The sequence below is a fragment of the Polyodon spathula genome, chromosome 27 (assembly GCF_017654505.1).
Source record: "Polyodon spathula isolate WHYD16114869_AA chromosome 27, ASM1765450v1, whole genome shotgun sequence".
Lineage (NCBI taxonomy): Eukaryota > Metazoa > Chordata > Actinopteri > Acipenseriformes > Polyodontidae > Polyodon > Polyodon spathula.
The window spans coordinates 8,203,425-8,225,486 of record NC_054560.1 but is presented as its reverse complement, the minus strand read 5'-3'; the positions used below and the strand labels follow the sequence as shown (position 1 = coordinate 8,225,486).

The 22,062-nt window shown below is 45.3% G+C and overlaps 4 protein-coding genes across 5 annotated transcripts; 2 read left to right on the top strand and 2 right to left on the bottom strand.

The window, feature by feature from the left end:
* Nucleotides 1-2,176: 2,176 nt before the first annotated feature.
* On the bottom strand, nucleotides 2,177-6,512 carry LOC121301541 (pleckstrin homology domain-containing family J member 1-like). Of its 2 annotated transcripts, XR_005947628.1 has the most exons (7): nucleotides 6,327-6,512; nucleotides 5,067-5,134; nucleotides 4,489-4,555; nucleotides 4,251-4,341; nucleotides 4,094-4,157; nucleotides 3,446-3,566; nucleotides 2,177-3,349 (listed from the first exon to the last, which is right to left on the bottom strand). XR_005947628.1 is itself a non-coding variant. In XM_041231029.1 (6 exons), the coding sequence occupies exons 1-6, from the start codon at nucleotides 6,418-6,420 to the stop codon at nucleotides 3,501-3,503; spliced, it is 450 nt and encodes a 149-aa protein (XP_041086963.1). In that variant the 5' UTR covers nucleotides 6,421-6,512; the 3' UTR covers nucleotides 2,177-3,500. The 2 variants fall into 2 exon arrangements, 1 of the variants encoding a protein (XP_041086963.1); XM_041231029.1 differs by having other exon boundaries at nucleotides 2,177-3,566.
* A 660-nt stretch (nucleotides 6,513-7,172) lies between these two features.
* LOC121301542 (splicing factor 3A subunit 2-like) lies at nucleotides 7,173-11,624 on the top strand. Its single transcript, XM_041231030.1, is given in 10 exon segments — nucleotides 7,173-7,233; nucleotides 8,247-8,464; nucleotides 8,876-8,922; nucleotides 9,076-9,185; nucleotides 9,644-9,693; nucleotides 9,955-10,095; nucleotides 10,872-10,940; nucleotides 11,087-11,209; nucleotides 11,346-11,431; nucleotides 11,433-11,624. Coding segments are annotated over 9 exon segments (885 nt in total). The 5' UTR covers nucleotides 7,173-7,233; nucleotides 8,247-8,266; the 3' UTR covers nucleotides 11,494-11,624.
* A 678-nt stretch (nucleotides 11,625-12,302) lies between these two features.
* On the top strand, nucleotides 12,303-16,175 carry LOC121301251 (muellerian-inhibiting factor-like). Its single transcript, XM_041230414.1, has 6 exons — nucleotides 12,303-12,848; nucleotides 13,163-13,347; nucleotides 13,531-13,651; nucleotides 14,182-14,275; nucleotides 14,517-14,953; nucleotides 15,271-16,175. Exons 1-6 carry the CDS (start codon nucleotides 12,326-12,328, stop codon nucleotides 15,729-15,731), a joined length of 1,821 nt encoding a protein of 606 aa, XP_041086348.1. The 5' UTR covers nucleotides 12,303-12,325; the 3' UTR covers nucleotides 15,732-16,175.
* Nucleotides 16,109-21,301, bottom strand: LOC121301249 (junctional sarcoplasmic reticulum protein 1-like). The gene is made up of 7 exons (XM_041230413.1): nucleotides 21,185-21,301; nucleotides 20,029-20,153; nucleotides 19,332-19,381; nucleotides 18,740-18,839; nucleotides 18,201-18,356; nucleotides 17,628-17,719; nucleotides 16,109-17,196 (listed from the first exon to the last, which is right to left on the bottom strand). The coding sequence occupies exons 2-7, from the start codon at nucleotides 20,144-20,146 to the stop codon at nucleotides 16,741-16,743; spliced, it is 972 nt and encodes a 323-aa protein (XP_041086347.1). The 5' UTR covers nucleotides 20,147-20,153; nucleotides 21,185-21,301; the 3' UTR covers nucleotides 16,109-16,740.
* Nucleotides 21,302-22,062: the final 761 nt, after the last annotated feature.

Genomic DNA, 22,062 nt, shown 5'->3' with positions numbered 1-22,062 from the left:
TTTAGCCTAGGAGGTCTTGAAGACAATGCAGACGGAACATAGACTGTCTTAAGATAAAGAAAAGGAAGCCCTTAACCTTGTTCCTGTACCAGCCGGTGAGCTCTTACTGTGCGCTGCAGTGTCCGGTATCCTGGGGGTCTGTTTAGCCGTGGCATTGGGAGGATTGGAGTGCTGTCTGTGTTTAGTGCCAGTGTCACGGTATGTGGTTGGTTCAATGGCGAGTAGGATTGTATAGCTCTATTCCCGTAATGAAAAAGTTGAGTGTTGCTAGGTATGCTTGGGATGCATTTTCTCGTATTGAATTGCTCGGTAGAAACTCGGAGAGGAATTTATCTTTTATTGTTCTATCAGCTGCACTGGTTTTGTTCATTTGTTTTTCTGTTTGTTTTATTGTGTGTGGGTCGGAGGAGGGTCCAGCATTAGGGTTAGATGACTGCAATTTGGATGGAATTGGCTTCATTCGGTAGCGTTGGCATTTTGTCTGACACTGTTATTGAGTGGTGGCATTGAGTGAAGTGTCTGTTTTATTATACCTTATAATTATTGATTTTTCCCACATTTATTTATTACATTTGTTTAAAGAACAGTGAAGCCTTCTTTATTTGATCACTTTCATAATACCTTTCTGTTTGATCACAAAGTGGTTGGTTCAGTGGCTTTTTGTAGTTGATAGCTGGTATCAAAGGGGATTGCAGTTCATAATTCCAATATGTGGTTGATTTTAAGTTAACCAGTGACTGCTATTTAGTTTTGTAGTCGTGATTTTTAGACAAATAAAAGGGTGCTATATACTTGTCAATCAAAATAGCTTGTTGGGCTTGTCATTGTCTTTCATTGGAAGGGAATTTTAAACTCCCACTCGCGTACCAGGGATCTTTACAAACTGCAGTCTTTCTCATCTGTTCATTTTACACAAGACAAATCCGGTGCAAAATGAAGTTTGTACGTCACCACGGTGTTGCTTGCAGGTCTGTTTGCTTATTACGCACAAATCAAGATGGCTTTTTGATTGACGTGTACACCACTGGTAAAGCTACCTGTGAACTGTGATGCTTTTATTACATTTTTAACACTAGTGCAGTTTCCACCAGAGGCCTTGCGTGCAGCATACTGGGGCAGCAACTTTTGTAAGCGCCCGGTGACGTTTCTAAGCAACAGTGATGTGTCATTATAATCTGCAAAGAAAACTCCAGACCCCTGAAAAATAACCAAGGGGAATCTGGTATGGCATTACTCAGGAAACAATCTGTAAGCCATTTCAAAGACTAGCATTCTGTTATTTATTTATTTTTGGAATAACATGCTCTCTCTTGCGAACGCAGGACAGACGTCTGGACTGATCCGAGGTGCTCCGTGCGCGTGAGATTCTCGCACTTGTAAAGTGCTTTCCATGAAAACTCGCAATGTGACAAACGATCAGAATACAAAATTGGGCCAGGGGGGTTTTCATAAAAGGCTATGAACTCCCTTCATAACAAATCCCCGAAATAAACCCAACAAAAAACACATTGCTGAAACCTTATCACAACCCCCCCCCCCCCACTCCCACCCTTCTCCTCTCACTGGAGTGTGAACTTTGGTCTCTCTTGGGGTTTCTATTATAATAAACTGCTTATCCTGAGCTGGAGGGGAGGGGAGGGGGGGGGGGGCACTTGTACTGTATAAGAGTTCACTTTGTGTTTTCTAATGCTATTTTCTGGAAGATCTTACTGTTATTGGTGCTCTTCTCTAGACCAAGAGTTTACGACGACAAAAAATGCTTTGGAAATTTTCAGTTTTTTTTATTATTGTTGTTGTTGTTGTTATTATTATAATTAATAAAATGTTGTGTGTTTCCTAAAGACCTTGTGTGGCGCTTTATTTTCTTCATTCTCTGTTTTGTAATAGATGTATTATTCTACCCCTCCCGCTAAGCACTCAGACAGCTGATGCTCCTTGCAGTTTAATGATCTGAAAGAAGGTGACTGACCTTGAACTATATATATGTAATATATATAAAATATAATATATGTTGTAGAGTGTGCTGCTATTTTAGATCACTAAAATTGACATCTGCATTTATCCAGAATTCCCATAAGACTCAATAAAACTGAAGACTGTAAGGTTGCTTGCTTTTAAGTTTTATTTTTAAAAAAATATATATATATATTGCACAGGTAACAAAACAAAAAATGTACAGTAGCCAAACATGCTAAAATACAGTAATTTTTAAAAGAAAGGCTTCAACAGAAAAAAAAAAATGTACAGAAATAATGTTGTGATCGCTGCACTGTACCCTCAGGGTTCTTCCCTTATTCTAATCGACAGTACAGCATCTGACTGCTGCACTCAAACAATCTCTTAGTGCCTCCACTACCCAGTCATCCCCAACAGCAACACTATTAAAAGAGGCTCATTTCATAAGGGAAAAACCACAACAAAAATCCTCTCTTTTTTTGTTGCACCTTTTGTAAACTTGTAAGGCAGAACCTACGACTGAATGGGTTTGCTGTCTGAACTGGACAGACCTGTGCGTCCACTTCGACCTTCCTGTCCAGGCAGAATTGTCAAACTCTCAACTCTGGGTCAAGGGCCAGTCTGAGGCCCTGTCCACACTACATAAATCTACTTGAAACTGTTTTAATTCAGCTCAAAGGGTCCACACTGAAGTACCATTTTCATGTTTATTCGGACGTAATGTGTCCACACACTAGTTCGGTTACAGTTCCTAGCAGAACCCCCTTAAGGTGGTCTTGAATCCGGTATTAAACACTGCGACGTGTGGACGCTAACCGAACTGAGCACTTTCTAGTCTGTGTGGACAGAGCCTTAGTTCTGTGTTCTAATCCTAACAGCCAGTCCTTTTTAGATGATACAGGGCCTTTATCGCATCACTGCCCAGTCTTACAATCGCCTTTCGCTGGTCCCACACTAAACAATTAGAACAGCCTGAAAGCGAGGGCAGATGTGGATGGTTCAGAACACTGGCTTAGTTCTAGCTACATTACATTAGGGTCAGCTGGAGCAGAAACGGATTGTATTCTTGTTTCTGCAGTTTCCCATCACTTGTGAAACAGGATCGAGTAAATCTATACATTTAATTATAATTCTGTGATGATTTGTGTGCACTGGAAATTCTCACATTAATTAAAGCAAGTTTGAGACATACAAAAAACTTTAAAAGCCATAAACCCTATTTAAATTCACACAGCTACTAAGCTGAGGGAGTTGACGTTTTAAGTTACAGTTGCTAGAGTTCTACCAAATCTGTGGAGGGGAGAAAAGACTAAACTACTGAGGGACAAAGTCCACTTTCTTCTTTATCCCATGCATGACCCCAGTCTTCTCATTCAACAACTGGCTCGTGAAACTGGTACAAAAAAGTCACAACAACGAAGTTAAAAAAGTACATTCAGAAACGACAGAACTCCCAGTATGAAAAACAACTCAAATCAGTTCTGATTACCAGTGACGTGCTGCTGCAGTGCTTTGCACCCCCCGCTGTGAAAGGGGTTTGAGGTTCAGGGTCTTTGAGAGCTGACCTGGAAGCGAGCGTCTTCTGATATACCGTACTGCTCCAGGGGGTCCTGTGTGGGATCAGAGAGAGACGGTGTGTTTACTCTGCGTCTCTTACATCCCATTCACCCGGGTCTGAACCAGAAACTCCTGTGTCTCCAGCACAGTGTGCAGGGATGGAAATAACACTGCTATTGCACAGTACTTTCCCCCACTCATAGCCATGGCCCTTTCCTAGCTCAGCCTGGCTCAATCTGAGCCTCCTGGTGCCTGGTCTTTAGATGCCATGGCCCTCGACTGCGGAGCTCAGCACAGTGCCTGCACACACCCTGAGTACAGAGAGAGGCCTCGACTGAGGAGCTCAGCACAGTTAAAACACACCCTGAGTACATAGAGAGGCGGCATATATATATATATATATTATATATATTATATATATATATATTTATTTTTTTTAAATAAATGTACCAATTCATCCACTAGCTGTGCCAAGCTTCGCATTTTCGAGAGTGATAAGGTATGGTATCCCATTCTGAACCCTGACAAATAACAATTGATACTAAAAAAAAAATAATAAAACAAATAATAAATAACTCACCTTTCCCGTTAGCTTGTGAATCTCACTGCGATAAAATATAAGACTTCTTCTCATGGACTCGTAGCTGCAGGGAAAGAAAGATGTTTTCTATTATATATATATATATGTATATATACACACACACACTCCTGGCTCTGGTGACAGACAGACGGGTTACCTGGCTCTGGTGAGCGACTCGACCCATTCCTGGCACTGCTCGCTGCTCTCACACTCAAACAGGTACTTCTTTTCCGACTCGTCCAGGAAGGCTTTGCGGAGAGGGGAGGGAAACCACACGCTAGGAACCCACTTTCACAAAGGGGCCGTTTCAGACAATCAAGAGCTTGTACTTTATAACCCACCCTTCCTCTGCAACCCCCTCTCTCTCTCTCCAATCAGCCAGCCCTCACACTCACCCACTGAGAAGGCCGTGGGTTCCTCCTTCTCCACCTTGCACTGCTCCAGCAGCAGGGCACCAGCTGGCTGAAGGGACGGCAAAAACAACAGCCCCACAAAGGGGGGGGGGGGGTGAGTGCATGTGGGTTGCAGACCTCCCTGGATACTGTTGGATTTGGGTTCACTCACGGTTAGGCTGCGTTGCCAGTACATTGTAAAAGCACTATATTGTCCTGCCTTAGGGCTCCACTAATTCATTATGTTCAATATTTCAAGTATTGTTCACGTGTGGTCACATAGCCGAGTTCTGTATACTGAAGCTGCAGTGCTTCCCCGATCGTGTTCAGTTTTAATATTTATTAGGATTCTAATAAATCCTGCTGTCCGTTTCTGACAACCTTAAGTGCTTTACTAGAAACTGCTTTACTAGCCCCCAAAAAGGTATTTTTTATTGTAAGGGAAAATCATGCATGCTTGCTCCAACCATTGTCTGCAGTAGTTTATAAATGAAATCTTCATGCTCAATATAAAAACATTTTAAAAAGGAAGGGCTCCCTGAGTGATCCTAATATTGTTGCCACAGCCTCCTAGACCCTACCTCCTCATCATCTGTCCGGAAGTAGAACAGGAAGTTGATCACTAGCTTGACCAGACGTCTCTTGACCACTGTGGGAGAAAGACAGGCAGGCAAATTACAGACCTGGTGAGGCTCCCCTTGTTTCAGCAGCCATTCACCGCACAGCGTGGGAGTAGGGGGCTGCTTCTATCTGAGTACCAACATGAGAGGGATCCTCCAGGAATGGAAATATGACTCCTGTTGCATAGCAGCTTCGTCCATTCCAGGTTTTAATACAAGCTTGATTAGCCAGAGTGTGTGGGGGAAAAGCTCAGGGGAGTTATTAAACACAGTAAAACCAGGATCAAATTGCTATGCAACATGACTCTTATTTCCATCGCTGTACTCTACAATAGGGAAGGAAATATGACTCCCGCTGACTAGCAGTTTGATCCAATCCTGGTTAATTTGATAAGACTTACATGTTACCTATACCGATACACTGTGGCTAATCAAGCTCGTATTAAACCTGGAATGGGTGAATCTGCTATGCAATAGGAGTCGTATTTCCACGAAGGTAAATCATTTGACGAATGAAAAGTTCGACCTCGTAATGATTTGGGGTCCTGTGAAAAAATTCTACTACCACTGCTGCGCTGCGGTAAGTTTCCACTTTCCATCCCAGATCCTCAAATGCGTTTAAACTAGCAAGCATTCTCCATAAACCAGGAAAGCAGCAGACAGCGGTGGGAACCGATGCGCCGTGGTAAACTATCTTATATAACCAGACACTTCTCTTTTCAGTGTTGCATAGTGAAGGAGATTGATTTATGCAGTACATGGAGATCAAACACAAGCCCCACTGCATCGTCGTGTACCTTACTGTAGCTTACTATACGACAGGCTAACTTCATTACAATGCATAACACACCCTGTGAGATAAGGGAATGTGTGCACAAAACAAATGATCCATTTAACTGGAAATTTCCGCTTTCTATAGATTTTCTAGCGATAACATCATGAAACCGGACGAGAAAGGCAGTTATCAGACTACTTTTAGTTAATACTCCTTTCATTTACATTTAGGGAAAATGTTAGAAACCAGGCAATATATTGAGAAAATGGCCATATTCAAACTATGTAACTTAAGCAAATCTAATCCAGCCATGGTGTCGCCGTTTTCTAGGAATAAAGACTTCCCATGTAAACCGGGGGAAGCCTGGAGGCTCTGATGCAGACTGTACAAAAATGATGTGTGGTTTTATTAGTCCTCGCAACATTTAACACAGCCGCACTGCTCACCGTCTCCCTTCTTCGGCCCCCTCATTCCCAGCTCGGCCGCCTTTTCCGACGGCTGCTTCGAGATACAAAGCAGCTCCTTCTCGTTAAACCTCATCCCGGCGCTGATCTCAACCCCAGAGTGCGCTTTCACATCCCTTTTTTAAATTCTTGGTCAGATCCGCCGACGCCAGCAGGAGATACAGGCAGGTAAGGTAAGGATGCAATCCACAGGGATCAGAGAGCCGGGTCCCGTGTAGATTATCCCATCTCCACGAACCACTCCCGATAACGAGTTGCTTTTCAAGGCAGGCTCTTCCTTGTTGAAGTTATTGCCTTGCTTGAACCCAGACCACAGAAGGACAATAAAGTTGTTATTCAAACCCGGAAATGTTTGAATTCGGAGTTGTTGGGTAATCATTTTTTATTTATTTTTTTATAATTCTCACATCGCGATATGAATCTTTACCTCGATGTACGCGTTTGCATTAAGCACGTCTTTCTAAAAACGAGCTTTAGAACTGGATATCCAGATGACGTAGTTTGTGATATGAGAGATATTGGCTTGTCTCTCTGTCTCAGAAAACTACTAATCCCAGCATGCTCCAGATTTTTCTGGCGTTGTTTCAGCGGTGCACTCTGGGAGATGTAGTCCACCGCACTCTGCATGTATCATCGTCGAGGTAACTGTGTACACTTTACCCCCAGTATTGTACTGTCCATATTTAGCCGCGCATTAGTCCTATGAACAGTATTCCCCTACATTGTTTTTGCTCGTTTTAAAACACCGCGGTCAAAATGTATTGAACAATTAAATGTGCCAATAAAGTTTATTGACACCTTGTTTCAGGCAGTGGTTGTTAATAAAGTGTTTTATGAAGTCACTGCGCAAGCGCAGCCGGTGGAAGTCGTGCGTGTTGTAAACGTGAAGGTAGGGTTCAGATTTGTGTTCTTGTTTAAAAGAAAGAAATTCGTTTTTTTTTTTTTTTTTGCTTTCACATATTCGCGGCGTAGTATCCGAGATTAAACTGTACCATATATCTGGACAAGCTTTGGAGTAAAAATCGGATAACATCGATTGGGTTTCATTTAATCAGCGATGTAGCCCGTGCTCGTCAATGCATGCCCGTTAGCGACCGGTTTCTGGTTATTTTATATAAAGCAATGCGGCTCATGTTGCCCAGATTCAGTAGATGCGGTGTTTTACTTGTTAACTTGGTGAAATCGTGACTTCTGTAAGCACGTATTCCAGGTTTTAAACAGACAGGCTACAAACCCAGAGCGGGTTTACCAAGCCTGCGTGTTTACAGGTACACTACAGGTTGTTTACGTTTCATCACTAGAAATCAATAGCAGACATTGTAACTTCAAGAACTCGTACGAGTTTGTCCAAATGCGTAAAACTAATGGAGACCCCTTAACGCATTAACACAGCTGTACAGTCACACAGCCGTGGAGGGCCGTGCTGCTCCAGGGTTGTTATTTATTTCTTAGCAGACGCCCTTATCCGGTCGACTTGCAGTTGTTCCAAAATATCACATGGCAGATAAGAACAGTTACCAAATACAATAACACTTAGTAGTAAGAGCACATTGAAATTAAAGAAAAAAAAGTAAATAATTGCGTTTGAGGGCGATTTCGACTAAGACCAGTTAAACTTATAAAGATATTTGCTTCTAAGAGTAAATTCCATTAAGACTAAGTACTAAGTAGGATAAATGGATGAAAATGATTTCAAATAAGAGCAATTACCAAAAAAAAACGCGAATAGGTGGAGTAAAATCAAGTACAGGATACAGAAAATATAGTTCTAATAGAGAGCAGCAGTGGAATACAGCAAACTGTGGAGCAGTCCCGTGCAAGTACAAGCGGACACAATTGGGTGCCATGTAGTAGTTTTGAGGTTTACAGATGGTGTGGCTGACCCTGCTTTCCTCCCTGCAGAGTGAGTGCCGCCTGTGAGGATGGATTTCCAGCACAGACCGGGAGGGAAGACGGGGAGCGGGGGCGTGGCCTCCTCCTCGGAGAGTAACCGCGACCGGCGAGAGCGTCTGCGGCAGCTCGCCCTTGAGACCATCGACATCAACAAGGACCCCTACTTCATGAAGAATCACCTGGGCTCCTATGAGTGCAAGCTGTGCCTGACCCTGCACAACAACGAGGTACTGCTGGACCTGCCGCTCCCGCTGCAGAGCGGTCGGTTGATCCATTGCAGGTTTTACTGCTGTACTTGACCATCAAGCGTGGGGTAACGAGCTCAGGAAGGGGTGTGGCTTTTCATTGTCTATCAATTCATCATGCAAGATAGCGTCAAGAACATCACATCTATTGTGCTGTCGTGATGGCTTCTTGATCTTAGGGTACTGATGCAAACAGATTGGTTTGCGAAGCTCGCGGTAAAACCTGGATTGGCTCAACATGCTGTACAATGGGAGCCCATCTCGCCATCCCTTGTCTGTCTGTGGGAAACAAAATCCTGATTAATTTACAAACTTGTATTTATTATATTCTGTGTGCAAAGACTGGCAGGATATAGGTTTGTAATCTTCATTTATTTTTTTTTTTTTTTTTAGGGAAGCTATTTAGCTCACACACAAGGAAAGAAACATCAAACAAATCTGTAAGTAGAACCTGCTATAAATTTTCAACTTTAATGATTCTAGTTCTACATTTTTTTTTTTTAATAATAATTGCTACTATGTCCAGATCAGTAGAAAGCTATCTGAGGCACAACAACTGAAGCAGCCCCCTGTCTCTGTTCCCTGTCTTTCAGAGCGCGGAGAGCAGCTAAAGAAGCCAAGGAAGCCCCTCAACAGCCTGCGCCGGAGAAGGTGAAGGTGGAAGTGAAGAAGTTTGTGAAGATCGGCCGCCCTGGATACAAAGGCAAGGAGGGAGGGCTGAAGGGAGCCAGAGCAGCAGAGACTCCTCTGAACTGAGACGCTTCTGGGACTGTGCCTTTCCATACAGTGCTTCCTCAATACGTGCACATCAAAAATACATTCAAATAGTGAAACGTTGAAAAGGGATCATTAGTGTGTTGTACAGTTTGCACTTGGCATTAGCTGGATCTGTGAAATTAACACGTGGCAAGATTCAGTGAAAACTGTGGGTGACTCCAAAAAGCCACAGCCCATAAACACACCATAGACCAATTAGTAGGACATCAAAGGTCAGGTGCTTTTCTTTTAAATGGATAAACAATCCCTTTTAATGATGGTTCAATAAGAAATGTTTTTGGAAGAATAAACAATTGAAATAATCCAGTGGGTTCTTTCACCAGTCCGACCCTTTTGTTCATTCTGTTTTATTTCTGATTTCGTTTTTTTTATTTTTCTTCACAGTAACAAAACAGAGGGACCCAGAAACAGGACAGCAGAGTCTGCTTTTCCAGGTAAGCGAGGCAATTCAGGGTTGGAAATAAGACTCCCATTGCGCAGCAGTTTGATCCGTTCCTGGTTTCACTAGGAGTATAATAAGTCACCTGCGCTTGTGACCTGTACACTGTGGCTGATCTTAGCAAAACCTGGCATGGGTCAAACTGCAATAGGAGTCTTATTTCCTTCCGTTGTGGCTCGGCTCATGTGGTTACACTGGGTGCTGGAGTGTGCCTCCTTCCTAACTCGTGTCTCCCTGGCTCCCCCTCTCTGTACAGATTGACTACCCGGAGATCTCGGAGAGCATTGCCCCTCGGCACCGATTCATGTCGGCTTACGAGCAGCGCATTGAGCCCCCGGACCGGCGCTGGCAGTACCTGCTGCTCGCTGCAGAGCCCTACGAGACCATCGCGTTCAAGGTACGGTCACACTTCTGTAGAACCACGACTATTCACACTGATAATACAGCGAAGCACATCAAAAAACAGTGACAGATTTCAAACCAGGGATGGGAATGAGACTCCCATTGCACAGCAGTTTGATCCATTCCTAGTTTTACTATGGGTTTAATAAGACACACCTGAGCTTGTTACCTATACACACTGTGGTTAATTAGGCTAGTAGTAAAACCTGGAAGGGGTGAAACTGCTATGGAAAAGGAGTCTTATTTCCATCCCTGAAAACCATGAAGAGGTGAAGGGTCCTTGTACGTTAAGTATAGTACAATTTACTATCAGCCTTGCCGTGAATTAACCAAATTTGTGAATTATTGAATCGTGAAATAATGATGGACTTTCAACTACCAGTAAGACAACTGCTACTATTGTAGCATGGCTACTGTGACTGCATATCACTGTTACTTTAATCCAGCGGGGTCCAATCACTCCACTCCAGGTTTAACAGATACAATGAGAGAATGAATCTCAAGCTGCAGGGGCTGAAGGGTTAATAGGTTCAATTAACTAATTAAGAACATGGTTGGAACACCCTTCTAGTTTAGGACTCTTCCCACTATTGCTTTAGCTCTGCTACTACTTGAACTACTGAGGCTGTGAAGCGTATTTAAGTACTCAAGCACAATGAATTGTTAGCACTCAAAATGTAGTCCACAGGACAGGCAGAAGAAAACTTAGGGGTCCCAGTACCTGGGGATAGGGAAGTGGGTGACCTTCTGAACTTGGGGTTTGTCTTTCAGGTACCCAGCCGAGAGATAGACAAAGGAGAGAGCAGGTTCTGGACCCACTGGAACAGAGAGACCAAACAGGTACTTTTTTTTCTTTTTTCCCCCATGGCAGTGACTTCCAGTCTCCAGGGTGCATTTCCAGGGCACAATTTCTTACTGTTTTAATAGGCAGTTCATGACACTCTCAAGGTAATAACACGCTCTCTCTCCTCTTTACCTCTCCCCAGTTTTTTCTGCAGTTCCACTTCAAGATGGAGAAAGCCATGCAGCCCCCTAGTGGCCCCATGCCCCCCATGGGAATGAAGAGACCCCCTCCCCTAATGGGGAGCCTAACCCCCCGACCCCCTCCGATGCTGAGGTACGGGGGAGGAGGGGGACCCCTCCGGGAACGGTGGGGACGGGGGGGACCTTAGGGTCGTGGGGGGCGGAATCTACAGGGGCAGATCTACCGGAGGTGCCTACAGAGGTGTCTACAGATGCGTCTACGGAGGTGTCTCCACAGATGGCCCGCAGATGCCCCCGCAGATGCCCCCCAGCCCTGGAATGCCCCCTCCGGCCCCTGCCCCCCCTCATGAGGCCGCCGCTGCCAAGCGAAGGCCCGGGGGGCGTGCCACCCCCTCCTCCAAGCAACTGAACACCCTCCCCCTTCTGACCCTTGTGTTTTTAAACATCAAAGATCGAGGCGTTTCTAATTCTGCTTGTTTGTTGAGGCTGCTGCCTGCCTCGTTGCTGTACTGATGAATAAAGTTTTTTTTTTCTTTTCCAGAAATTGTGTATTTTATGTGTCTGGGAGACAGAGAACGGTGAAACAATCTCAATTAAAGGCTAGCAGGCATATGGTTTCTTGATACTCCTTGCAGATAGGTGGTTACACACTTACTGCACATGACTCCTGAGCTAAAACATTTTAAAAACTGAGAGCACATAATAGAATGTGGTCTGGGGGTATTTGTAAAGGCAGCATCTACATTCCTAGGAATTTCTACGCAGGTTTATAAAAGAGGCCGCCTTAAATAATAAAACTTACACAGCACCTTCTTGTCGGACGGCGATGGGACCCAAGCTGCAAGGGGAGAAACAGTCTCTATAGCCAGATATTATTATTGTTATTGTGTTTGAAAATGCATTTCTTACTCTTTGCTTCAGTCATAAAAACAACACAACCCTTTATCAGCGCTTGGGACAGATGCACATCTAAAAATACCCTGTTGTTCATTCCTACCTTCACAGATTCACAGCAAGCCTTGTCCGAGCCCCTGCTGCTTTGGCAAGTGCTCTGGGAATCTCCTGTTCTATATATTTTTTTATTTTCTGTAAACTCAAGGCCACCCGTTGTTCCGTCACCTTGCAGCCCACAATCTCCCCCCCCCCCCCCCCCCCCCCCCAACAAAAACAAAAATAAAAGCGAGCCGTACACTCCCAGCCAGTGCAGTTGCATGTGAATCTGTGAGCGGGTAGTGCGCTCCATGGAAAGCAGAGCGGGGATGTGGGGCGTACTGCTTGGCTTCATCCTGCTTCAGCCTTGCTTGTGCTTGCTGGACAGGGCTGACGTTTCAGGCAATGAGCCGAGTGACCGGGTCCCAGGAGCGGATTCAAACCTCTCAACAGAAGAGGGGAAAGCAAGCTTCAGGAATCTTTTCAGAAAGAATGCCAGAGAAAGGGATCCAGGGGTTGTCGATTTAGAAGTTGGGGGGGACTCCTCCTCTCAGGGCGGCCCCAGGCAGTCCCTCTGGGTTACGAACAAGCCTGTCGTCGGCCGGGATTGCCGTCAGGAGTCCTGGGATGAGGTTTTGGGAATCACTTGGAAGCATGAGAGGCAGTTCTTAGCAGACCTGCGCCAGTCCTGGAGGAAAGGAGAAGGGAGCTCGTCCCAGTTCGGGCTCTGTCCTGCAGCCCCCAGCCACCTGCTTTCCTCCTTGAAGGATCTGGCTGCTCATCTGCGGGACCCCAGAGAGGGAAGCAAGCTGCACACACTGCATCCCAGAGAAGGCAAGGACAAAATTCACATTGAAAGGGATGCCAGGGTTTAGTAAACTCATTTAAAATGTTGTTTTGTAAAACACTGTTAAACCACAGCTGGCCCCTTTCGGTGTAATCGTGCAAACAGAGGTGTAGGACTATTTTAGAAAAGGTCTGAAATTGAAAATCTATTAGATCTAATTACAATGCTTTAATTGTAGTCTTTTATCAGTATTACTGGCACAACTCCAATCAAGTTCAGTACTTTATTGAGAGAGTTTTTACTCAGATACATGGTCTTCTATGTGAGCTGTTGCTTGATTTTTCTTTTTTTTTCGTGACAGAGCGCTGGGAGGATCAGGGGCTGCACCTGGAGTTTGGAGTGCCTGCTCACTGGCGCCCACTACAGGACCAGCTGACCTCTGCCCTGGTCTTCTATCCCTATGGGTCCACCCTGGATGAAGCAGAGAGGGGGGGGGAGGGGATGAGCATCTCCTTTGCAACGGAGTCCCCCAGCCTGCACAACCAGGTAGGCGAGACAACTTTTAGGCACTGCGGGCCAGAGCTGCCAGCTAGCAGAAACATCTTGCCTTATACAATAGTATCCACACTGTCTCAGACTAACAACAGCAGCTGAGAATGACTCTGAAACTACCCGGTATTTGCTGCTGTCCGCCGTGTTGCTGCTTCACTCTCTGTGTCTGATTCCAAGACGGCCTGTTTCTCGACGGACACCCGATACCTCGTCCTGGACGCAGAGGGGCTGCTGGAAAACTCCACTCATGGGCATCCCGTTTACAGAGTCCACCTGGGGATCCACAGCTCTGACACAGGTGAACCACATCCTCCTCCCTGTTCTCTCCGTCTCTCTTCTGAGGTCAGTGTGTAACTGTTACACTCCCCAGACTCCCTTTGCTCTCTTTTACAGTGGGCAGAGATTTTAACTCTATTATATGGATAAAGGTCTGCTAAATAAAGAAATTATAATATGCTGTAAAAGTTTCTGAACTGTATGCCGACTGTATATTCCTGTTACCCCTGTAAGCGACCCCAAAGGATTATAGGAGCACTATATAGTTAGGGTTACCATATGACGCATTATAGTGCATTCTGGTACCTTTCACAGCAGGACTATGCTTACCAGAATGCATTGCGAGTTGAGAAGCCTGAACTGTCCCAAACTGTCCTAGTGTACATGGAGTCATATAGCTGGCAGATAATAATGGACTTGTGCCTAACCCGGAACATGTTAATGCAATAAGCTAGCGAGTGACTATTCACTTTGCAAGCCAGGGTTATCCCCAGAAGACCCATACAATGTGTACCTTGAGTTTCAGTGTGCAACTCCGAATTCTTTCCCCAGGCTCTCTGCAGCAGTTCCTGATTGGGGAGGATAAGGAGTGCAACACAAGGATGAGCCCAACACTGCTGGTCCTGGTGGACGGACAGACGGACAGGTGGGTACTGATATGGCATTCCTTGGTACCTGTGTACCCACCCAGTACATGTAAATACCACACAGCAGTTGGTGGGAATCATAAAAGATATATATTTTTTCTAAGAGTAACAATCTATCTAGTGATCTGCCACTTTGGATCAATATACAGTACCGCATAACAGTGCTTAATATGTTAATATCAATCATATTGGACTCTTCTGCTGTGTATTTTATCATTGAAATGTGCCTGTGTATCCCAGCCAGCACGACTCTCTGAGCAATCCGCCCCTGCATCGCCGGGACTCGACTTACGAGTTCCTTACAGAGCTGAAGGGTTTCCTGAGCGCCATGCTGCGCGGTGAAAACGAGGGCGCCCCCCTGCAGCTGCATGTGGACCTCGACAGCCTGCAGTCCCTCCCGCACGGGTACCTCAACGCCTCCTCCGAGGGCGGGGCTCTGCTCCGGCAGCTGCTTGAATCCGACGCCCCCACGTTGTTCCGCTTCCCGCGCCGCCTCGAGGATCTGCGGGGCCACAGAGTGGAGCTGGTGCTGGAGGATGACCTTCTGGACCTGCTGAACACCCGGCTCAGTGACACCGTCGCCCAAATCCAGAGGCACACAGAGCTGCAGAGCCACGGGGGCCTGGCCCAGCTGCAGAGGCTGCTGCGAGGATGCTTCCACCTGACACAGGGACCAGGTAACGATACTGTGCCATTGTCATTATTCTTATTGTTTGGTGCATTGTTAAAATAGTCCCCACTAGCCTGTTTATTCTGTTTGCAACAATTCTTAATGGTACGTATTTCACTCAAGTTCAGCCCTACTTTTTTTACGCTTCTTTTTTGACACTTTCGATCAAGTTTCCGTTCTGTTTTCCTGGCAATACACTAGCTGTGCACTAGATGGTGCTGGCCCTTGCTAACAATACACTTTCTGGACCTAACCCTTTCTTATATGCAGTAAAAGCTCAAAGTGGGTATTGCTTGTTTTGCATTCACATTGTATTTATTCTAGGCGTGCCCCCTGAAGAGACGCCTGCAAACCCACGGCAGCGGCAGTACCACTCCCTGCTCTTACTCAAAGCCCTGCAGACGGTGCAGTCCACCTGGGACCAGCGAGGGCGGAGTCAGAAGCCGACCCGCCAGGACCGCAGCCACGGGCACCGTGCGGACTGCGGGCTGCATGAGCTCTCTGTCAGCCTGCACGAGTACGAACACATCCTGCAGCCCAAAGACCTGTCCATCGGTAACTGCCAGGGCCACTGCCACTTTCCGCTCACTGACAACGACAGGTATCAGTACAACAACCACGCAGTGCTGCTGCTGCTCCAGCACGAGAGAGACCCGGGCCTGGAGAGGGTGCCCTGCTGCGTCCCGGTGGAGTACAGAGAAATACAAGTGGCAGAGATCACAGGTTACGGGATCAAAGTCTCAGACAAGCCCGATATGATCGCTGTGAAATGCAGCTGCAGGTAGTCACATCCTTAACATCCACTCGCATTAGATATTAGCCTATATATAAAAAAAAAATGATCTTGAACTAGATTGTCAATAGTCTGGATGATCGATCTATTTCATTCACACAGAAGGTCGTACGCACATCCACATACAAAGCTATGTAACCCAAGCACACACATACCCAGTCATGCACACACAGTACTATTTTCTGCATCTGTGTTTAATATTTATATCTGTGTAACCATTGTATGTAACCAGATGAAAACATTGAAGTCCTTGCTTTTTGAACGGGGTGTAAGTTTTTACTAAGTGTCCTGTATTAATAAGCTTTTTATGCTGTAGTGTGCATGAGAAAAATAAATTCATACTTTGAGTAAAAAAAAAAAAAAGCACTGTGGCCACGCATCTGTTTTTTTATTAGTTCAACAGCAGCTTCACAAATACAGACACAGGAGGTAAAAGTCCACTGTCTCTGAAGCAAGCGCTTCACATTAAATAGCATTTTGTATTCCTAGTCAGTGGATTTCACACTCATTCGCATGAGCAGCCTCTTCCCAATCAAACCGCCTGACGCTCATTTGATGTGCATCCTCATTTATATTGATGAAGAGGAGCTCATTTTACAGTCTCTCTTTTTTTTTTTTTTTTGGCATTCCCATCGCTCCCTTTGTGGATGATTCCTGTCTGCTCCTCTCCTCTCTGAATCATCGATATTGATCACAGTTTTGATAGGTTAATCCCTGGAAAGCTACCATTGCCTCCCGCCTCTCCCTTCAATACCACGCCGTTGTGTACTATTTCATAATGCTTTTCATTCATTTTCTAAAATGACATTGTTATTTTTGTTTTAAGGAGACTGTCTGCGCAGTATTAGAAACAGGTGATTATTCCTGCATTAAGATTTCAATATTTAAGTGTCAAAACTATTAGCCAATGCACACCCCATCCCATCCCACTGCCATTTAGAAAAAAAGAATCATTCGATCCCACCCCCCTCACAAACCCTTTAAACTCTTTTTTCTTTTTGTTAATCGTTCCTCTTGCCGCCCTTCAGCTGGTATTTGCCGCGCTCCCCCTTCTTGAGCACGCCCTTGTCTGCGAGGAGACTCATCCTGTTGCCCTTGGAGCTGCTCTTCTTGTCGTCGTCGCTGTCCTCCCGTCGTTTTGGGCTCATCCCGTCCTCTCTGCGCTTGTGCTCCACCTGCTTTTGCTCCCTCTGTTTTGGGGGTTTCTCCGCGTGTTTCCGGTCCCCCTTCTTCTCCTCTTTGTTCTTCAGGAGCTCCCTGATCCCCCCTGCTCTGCGCCTCACCCTGTGCTTCTCTGCTCTTCCTCTCCCCCCTCCCTCCTGCTCATGATCTCTGCGCCCTCGTGCTCTGGCATGTCTCGACTCCGATCTCCTTCCTCTAGCCGCAGCCTCCTCTGAATCCTCTACCTCCGGGACCCAGGACCACCACATCAGGCTGCCGAAGAACGAGGACTCTGGCTGAGAGGAGGGACAGGGAAACAGATGGGTGCCCATAGCAAAAAGCAAATGTAAGGATTGTGCTAGGATCAAGCGAGGCCATGTGCAACATACAATTTTAAAGCAAGAATTATGTATGGTACAGGGATAAGGAAGTATTTCCTGTATGCCTTGCATAAATTCAAAAATATTGCAAATTGCATCCTTTGCATCATCCAAGCACAACTCTTTGTGCACGGAACCCATGAAAGGATTTTGCATGCAGCGCAGAGAAGATGGGTTACTCAGGTTTCTCATCATCCCCTGGGCTGATCAGATTGAACAGCGTACTGGAGATGCTGCTGAGCACAGTACCTCTGCAGCATTTTAGAGGAAAATTGAAATAGTGAATCTAGACCAGATTGAGACACTATTTGGATCATTAAAGCAGTGTTAGGAAGCTCTGCGCTTACTTGCTCTGTCTTGTCTTCCACTGCGTTGCTGTCGGACCAGGAGAGAACATCAGACTCCGGATCGCTGACTTCGTCTTCGGAAGTGACGGCCTCTGAAAGACAGGGCGCGTTGTGTCACACACTCTCTGCTTGGGGTCATCACAGAGTGAAAAACGTGTCCATTTGAACCCCTAGCTACAGCAGAACCTCGAGGCTAGGACCCTGCACTTATGAACTGACCAGGTCCACCGAACACTGGACGGAGGGCTCCTGGCTACTGTAAAAGATGTGCAGAGGAGACACTAAGAATTGCACCAGCTAAACAAAGCTACTCTCCTTGCCTGTTTTCCCTTTGTCTTTCTCTTATTCCTCAGGTTAAAGGTGAACTTGACCTTTTAATAAACGCACTCATGAAATCATTGAAAACAAAAGCCGAGTAAAAGACGTTTGAGATTTATGAACACCCTCAATTTCTAGATCTATATCAAGAATAGTAGTTTACATGCAATTACAGATGCTGGATTCTTGTAAGGCAACTTCCATTTGAAAGTTCTGTTTGGATTTAGGTGGGTGGGAGCTTTTTAGTCCACTCACCCTGCAGCATCTGGAAGCCCACGCTGACCAGCACGATGACGGTCGCCACGACGAGGCAGCGGTTCAGTGTGATCCCATTCCAGGGAGACCGCTCTTCATCACAGACCGGCCCATCAACGCTGGGCTCTGCCTTCCTCGCTGGCTTCTCCGGGACAGCTGCGGTAACACCGGGAGTGTGTTGAGCAAGGGGGGGGGGGGGGGATCAGAAACTCTGCATCAGTGGACGTCTTTAAATCTGGACTAAATGCTTACTTTTTTTAGAACAGGGTTGGAACAAAGACCTGGACTGGAAGGGCCAACTTTATTCACTGCTGATACAGCTGAATGCTGTAGATGCTCTAGTCTAGGGGTGGCCAACCCTGGTCCCGGAGAGCCGCAGGGTCTTCGTTCCAACCGAGTTCTGAATTATTTCATTGAACCGATTATTTTCTTAATTGGTCAACACTAATGTGTTTTCCAGGTCTTTAGCTGTTGATGATGTAAAGGATTGTGGCTCTCCAGGACCAGGACTGGCCACTCCTGCCCTAGTTTTACTCTACCTTTCTTTGCTTTCTGTTTAGCGGGAGATGGCTTCGTGGGGAGCGGCGTCTCTTGAGTTTGGACCAATTCTTGCTCTACTGTCTCAAAACCTTCCACCTCCTGGAGGTCAGATCAGATCACAGTCACACACAAAAGAAAAGTCCAGCTGACCCCTGACCCTGACTGAGAGCTGTTTATTCGCTAATGCAGGTTTGCTGCTGGCCCCTTGTCCAGAGGGCGGGGTGGGGGTTGGGGGTTGCACGATTGTTTACAAAGATGAGCAGCTTTATCACAGGTGTGAAAGCCTACAGAAATGTGTAGTTATTATTTCTACTCCTTGTTACTGCTGAAAAACAGAACCTGAAGCTTTGAGTTATGCAACCGCATTGGAAAAAACTGCTACTTTGCTGTGTGTGGGTCAGCTTAAAAACAGCTACAGTCAGCACCTGAGGTATTAACAGACAAGAAAAGAAACAGCACCAAGGTCTTTATAAGGCAAGCCACGCAGGGGAGGGGTTGTAAAGCCGTCTAATTCCTTGAAAACTTCAACTGAGCAAAGCAGTATTTAACCTTGAAATAATAACAGGGAACAACAAAACAAGGCTTACTTACTCGTGATACCCCGCTAGACTGGCCTCTGCCTGTCTTTGCAGTCGGAGTGTCTAGGAGGAGGAGGGGAGGGCGTCAGAAATGAAAATTTTTTAGGAATCCGTTTTTTAAAGTGCTAGTTAATAATGTGAAGTGTGGAGGCTGACGTTGTTTAGATTGACTGAATAAACTTTCACAATTAATAAAGCAGTAATACCCAGGATAGCCAGCCTTACCAAGGGGATAATGGACCACAACACCACACTACAGCTTGCCAGTTTGCAGATAATTCATACAGTGGAGGACACTGAATTACAGTAGTACCAATCTAAAAATATTTAATGGTGCTGTACATGAAACTAAGAGGAACGTGGAATGTGTCTTTTTAACGGTGATACAAACATGTAAATAAAACTGAGCCAAGGACAGTCCTTTTAGCGTTCTGCAGAAGCAAGAAGGGAAAAGTACCGGGGCACACAGAGAACTAAATCTAAAATTATAATCTAAATTTGTAATCTAAAATTGTAATATCTAAAATTGTAATCTAACATTGTAATCTAAATTTGTAATCTAAAATTGTACTCTAGACAGAAATATTTGATCAAAACTAAAATGAAATGTACACAGACATGCTGAAATCAGCTGGCAGTTGAGATCTTTTGAACCCTGAGCTGCAGGAGGGTAGGGTATCTGCAGATGGTCACTCTGCCTTGTACGGTACCTTGATTGCGGAGCTGTTTTGTTGTCTTGGGGAGGCTCTCCCCTGGCGCTGGCAGCTCCTCCAAACCCTCCTCAGGACCTATATCTCCCTCAAACGTCTCAAAGGTACTTTCATCCATCTCAGTGCTAGATAGAGAGACAATAACAGGAAGAGAATTCAGTACTGTATCTGCTGTTACAGGCTGTGATGTGTGAGCTCAGTGTGCAGCTATGGCCAAAGGTTTTGCATCCCTCTATAGAATTAACGCATTTCACAAAGTCCAATGAAACCTGCTGAATAATGTTACGTAATGCATAGTTTGAACTGATAGCTCCAGTGATCTCCCCTCTCTACATAATGTTAGTGAAATCTGTGCTTTGGAGTAAAACGTTTTGAGAGAGAGATCCAGCTCTTTGTTTGGTTTCCTGTGAAATAAGTATCAAGTGCTGCTCTTTGCATCAGTGTATAGCGTTTAATGTAGATTCGTAAAGGTCTACCCACTGCTTTGCAGAACAGGTACACAAACAGATTCAAGTTCCAGTGTTAATTCTCTGGTTATCTGTAGGTCAATTTTACATTGTTCTCAAAATGAACAGCAGGAGCGGCGACATTCCAGCAACTTTCCCCTAATTTTAAACACACGCAGTGCACAGACAGCAGCTGCAAGCCATCCACTGACCTAAACATATTTGTGCTTATCCAGTTTGTGTTCCCAGATCAGAGTATGGTTTTGCTGTGGTCTCAGTTGTTTTGTTAGCCTGGGAAACACAATCTAAAAAAAAACAGTCTAGCAACTTCTAAGGCTGTGGAGGAGCTGGCAGGTTGCCATGCCGTAAAGAGACAGGAACTTGCATTTTCCAGTACCGAAGCGCTACAGCAAAAGAATACAGGCACACTGAAAGCTAGCTCCCTAAAGCTGAGGAAAAACGTTATTTCTGTCTGGGCCGATCTGAGAAGTCAAGCCTGATATAGTGTAGGGTTTGAACAGCCTGGTCTAATATGAAACCACTGCCAAAAATAGCCTTGCTCTGGACAGGGAAGGAAGAAGGGGGTGCAAAGTAGTAACTTAAAAAAAAAAAGCGTTTAGTAGTTGTCACACCGACAAACACACACACACACACACACACACGCAAACAGAAGCTCTAACTGTGATGTTAAGTTCCGCTGGAGCACCTACCTTTGCAGAAGGCCGCTGTCTGCGCCAAACCTTGGTGACAGTGCTGGTGATCTCTACCTGAGACGGACGCTCTGTGTGAAACAGCCGGCCACCACAGCCTCGCTGTCTGCCTGACAAGCAGTGACAGGTGCGTCCTGCAGCAAGGGGCAAAATACTGGCCAATCCTGCAAGGGCACAGCCATCATACAGACGCTTGTTTTGGCCTGTCTGCCTGCTTGCTTGGAACAAAAGAGTTGAATACTCTTTTTTTTTCTTTTTTTTTTTGTAGCACTTATAATGCTTGGAGAAACTAGCCGAGATGTGAGATTTTACCAGCCCCATGTACGATACATTATATAGGATTGCATTGAATTAATTGTGAGATATTTGTCGAAGGGGAATGTCTGCGAAATGGAGAAAAAAAATGAGGTAGTGACTCTGTACTGTACTTTCATTCAGTTCCAGCTGATCGTTGCTTCAATATGCATTTCTTCAAAGCCCTTTTGAGCACAAGCCAATCGCCTTGAGGTATCAGCGCTTATTAGCATACAGTAACAACCGCCGGGGCTGACAGACTTCAGAGCAAACTGTATTCACAAAGCTCTGATTACAACTCTAACGCAGACTGATTGAAGCCCAGAACACTGCCTTACACAAGAGGCGTGTTTGTGTGCGTGTGTGTGTGTGTGTGTGTTTCTGCAACCTTGAGTTTTAAAGCTTAATCCGAGTAAGGGTCATGTTGTACTTAAACACCGAGTTATTTTTTTAGGGATGGAAAAAAAAAAAAAAAAAAAAAAAAAAAGCTATTTAGAGTCTGACTCTAACCTCGAAATTTGAGAAGCAGCTTTCAAGAACAGTCTGTGTGTGAGGTGGACAGTGTATTTGAACGCACTGTTGTG

What these genes read in the sequence shown, in the direction of transcription:
- LOC121301541 (XM_041231029.1), bottom strand. Translation starts at nt 6,420, where the DNA reads ATGAGGTTTAACGAGAAGGAGCTGCTTTGTATCTCGAAGCAGCCGTCG. An exon ending in TCCGGACAGATGATGAGGAG is followed by an intron (nt 4,556 to 5,066) that starts GTAGGGTCTAGG and finishes CCGTCCCTTCAG; the next exon opens with CCAGCTGGTGCCCTGCTGCT. An exon ending in TTCACAAGCTAACGGGAAAG is followed by an intron (nt 3,567 to 4,093) that starts GTGAGTTATTTA and finishes GATCCCACACAG; the next exon opens with GACCCCCTGGAGCAGTACGG.
- LOC121301249 (XM_041230413.1), bottom strand. Translation starts at nt 20,146, where the DNA reads ATGGATGAAAGTACCTTTGAGACGTTTGAGGGAGATATAGGTCCTGAG. An exon ending in AAAACAGCTCCGCAATCAAG is followed by an intron (nt 19,382 to 20,028) that starts GTACCGTACAAG and finishes TCCTCCTCCTAG; the next exon opens with ACACTCCGACTGCAAAGACA. An exon ending in TGGAAGACAAGACAGAGCAA is followed by an intron (nt 17,197 to 17,627) that starts GTAAGCGCAGAG and finishes CCCTCCTCTCAG; the next exon opens with CCAGAGTCCTCGTTCTTCGG.
- LOC121301251 (XM_041230414.1), top strand. Translation starts at nt 12,326, where the DNA reads ATGGAAAGCAGAGCGGGGATGTGGGGCGTACTGCTTGGCTTCATCCTG. An exon ending in GTGGACGGACAGACGGACAG is followed by an intron (nt 14,276 to 14,516) that starts GTGGGTACTGAT and finishes TGTGTATCCCAG; the next exon opens with CCAGCACGACTCTCTGAGCA. An exon ending in CCACCTGACACAGGGACCAG is followed by an intron (nt 14,954 to 15,270) that starts GTAACGATACTG and finishes TATTTATTCTAG; the next exon opens with GCGTGCCCCCTGAAGAGACG.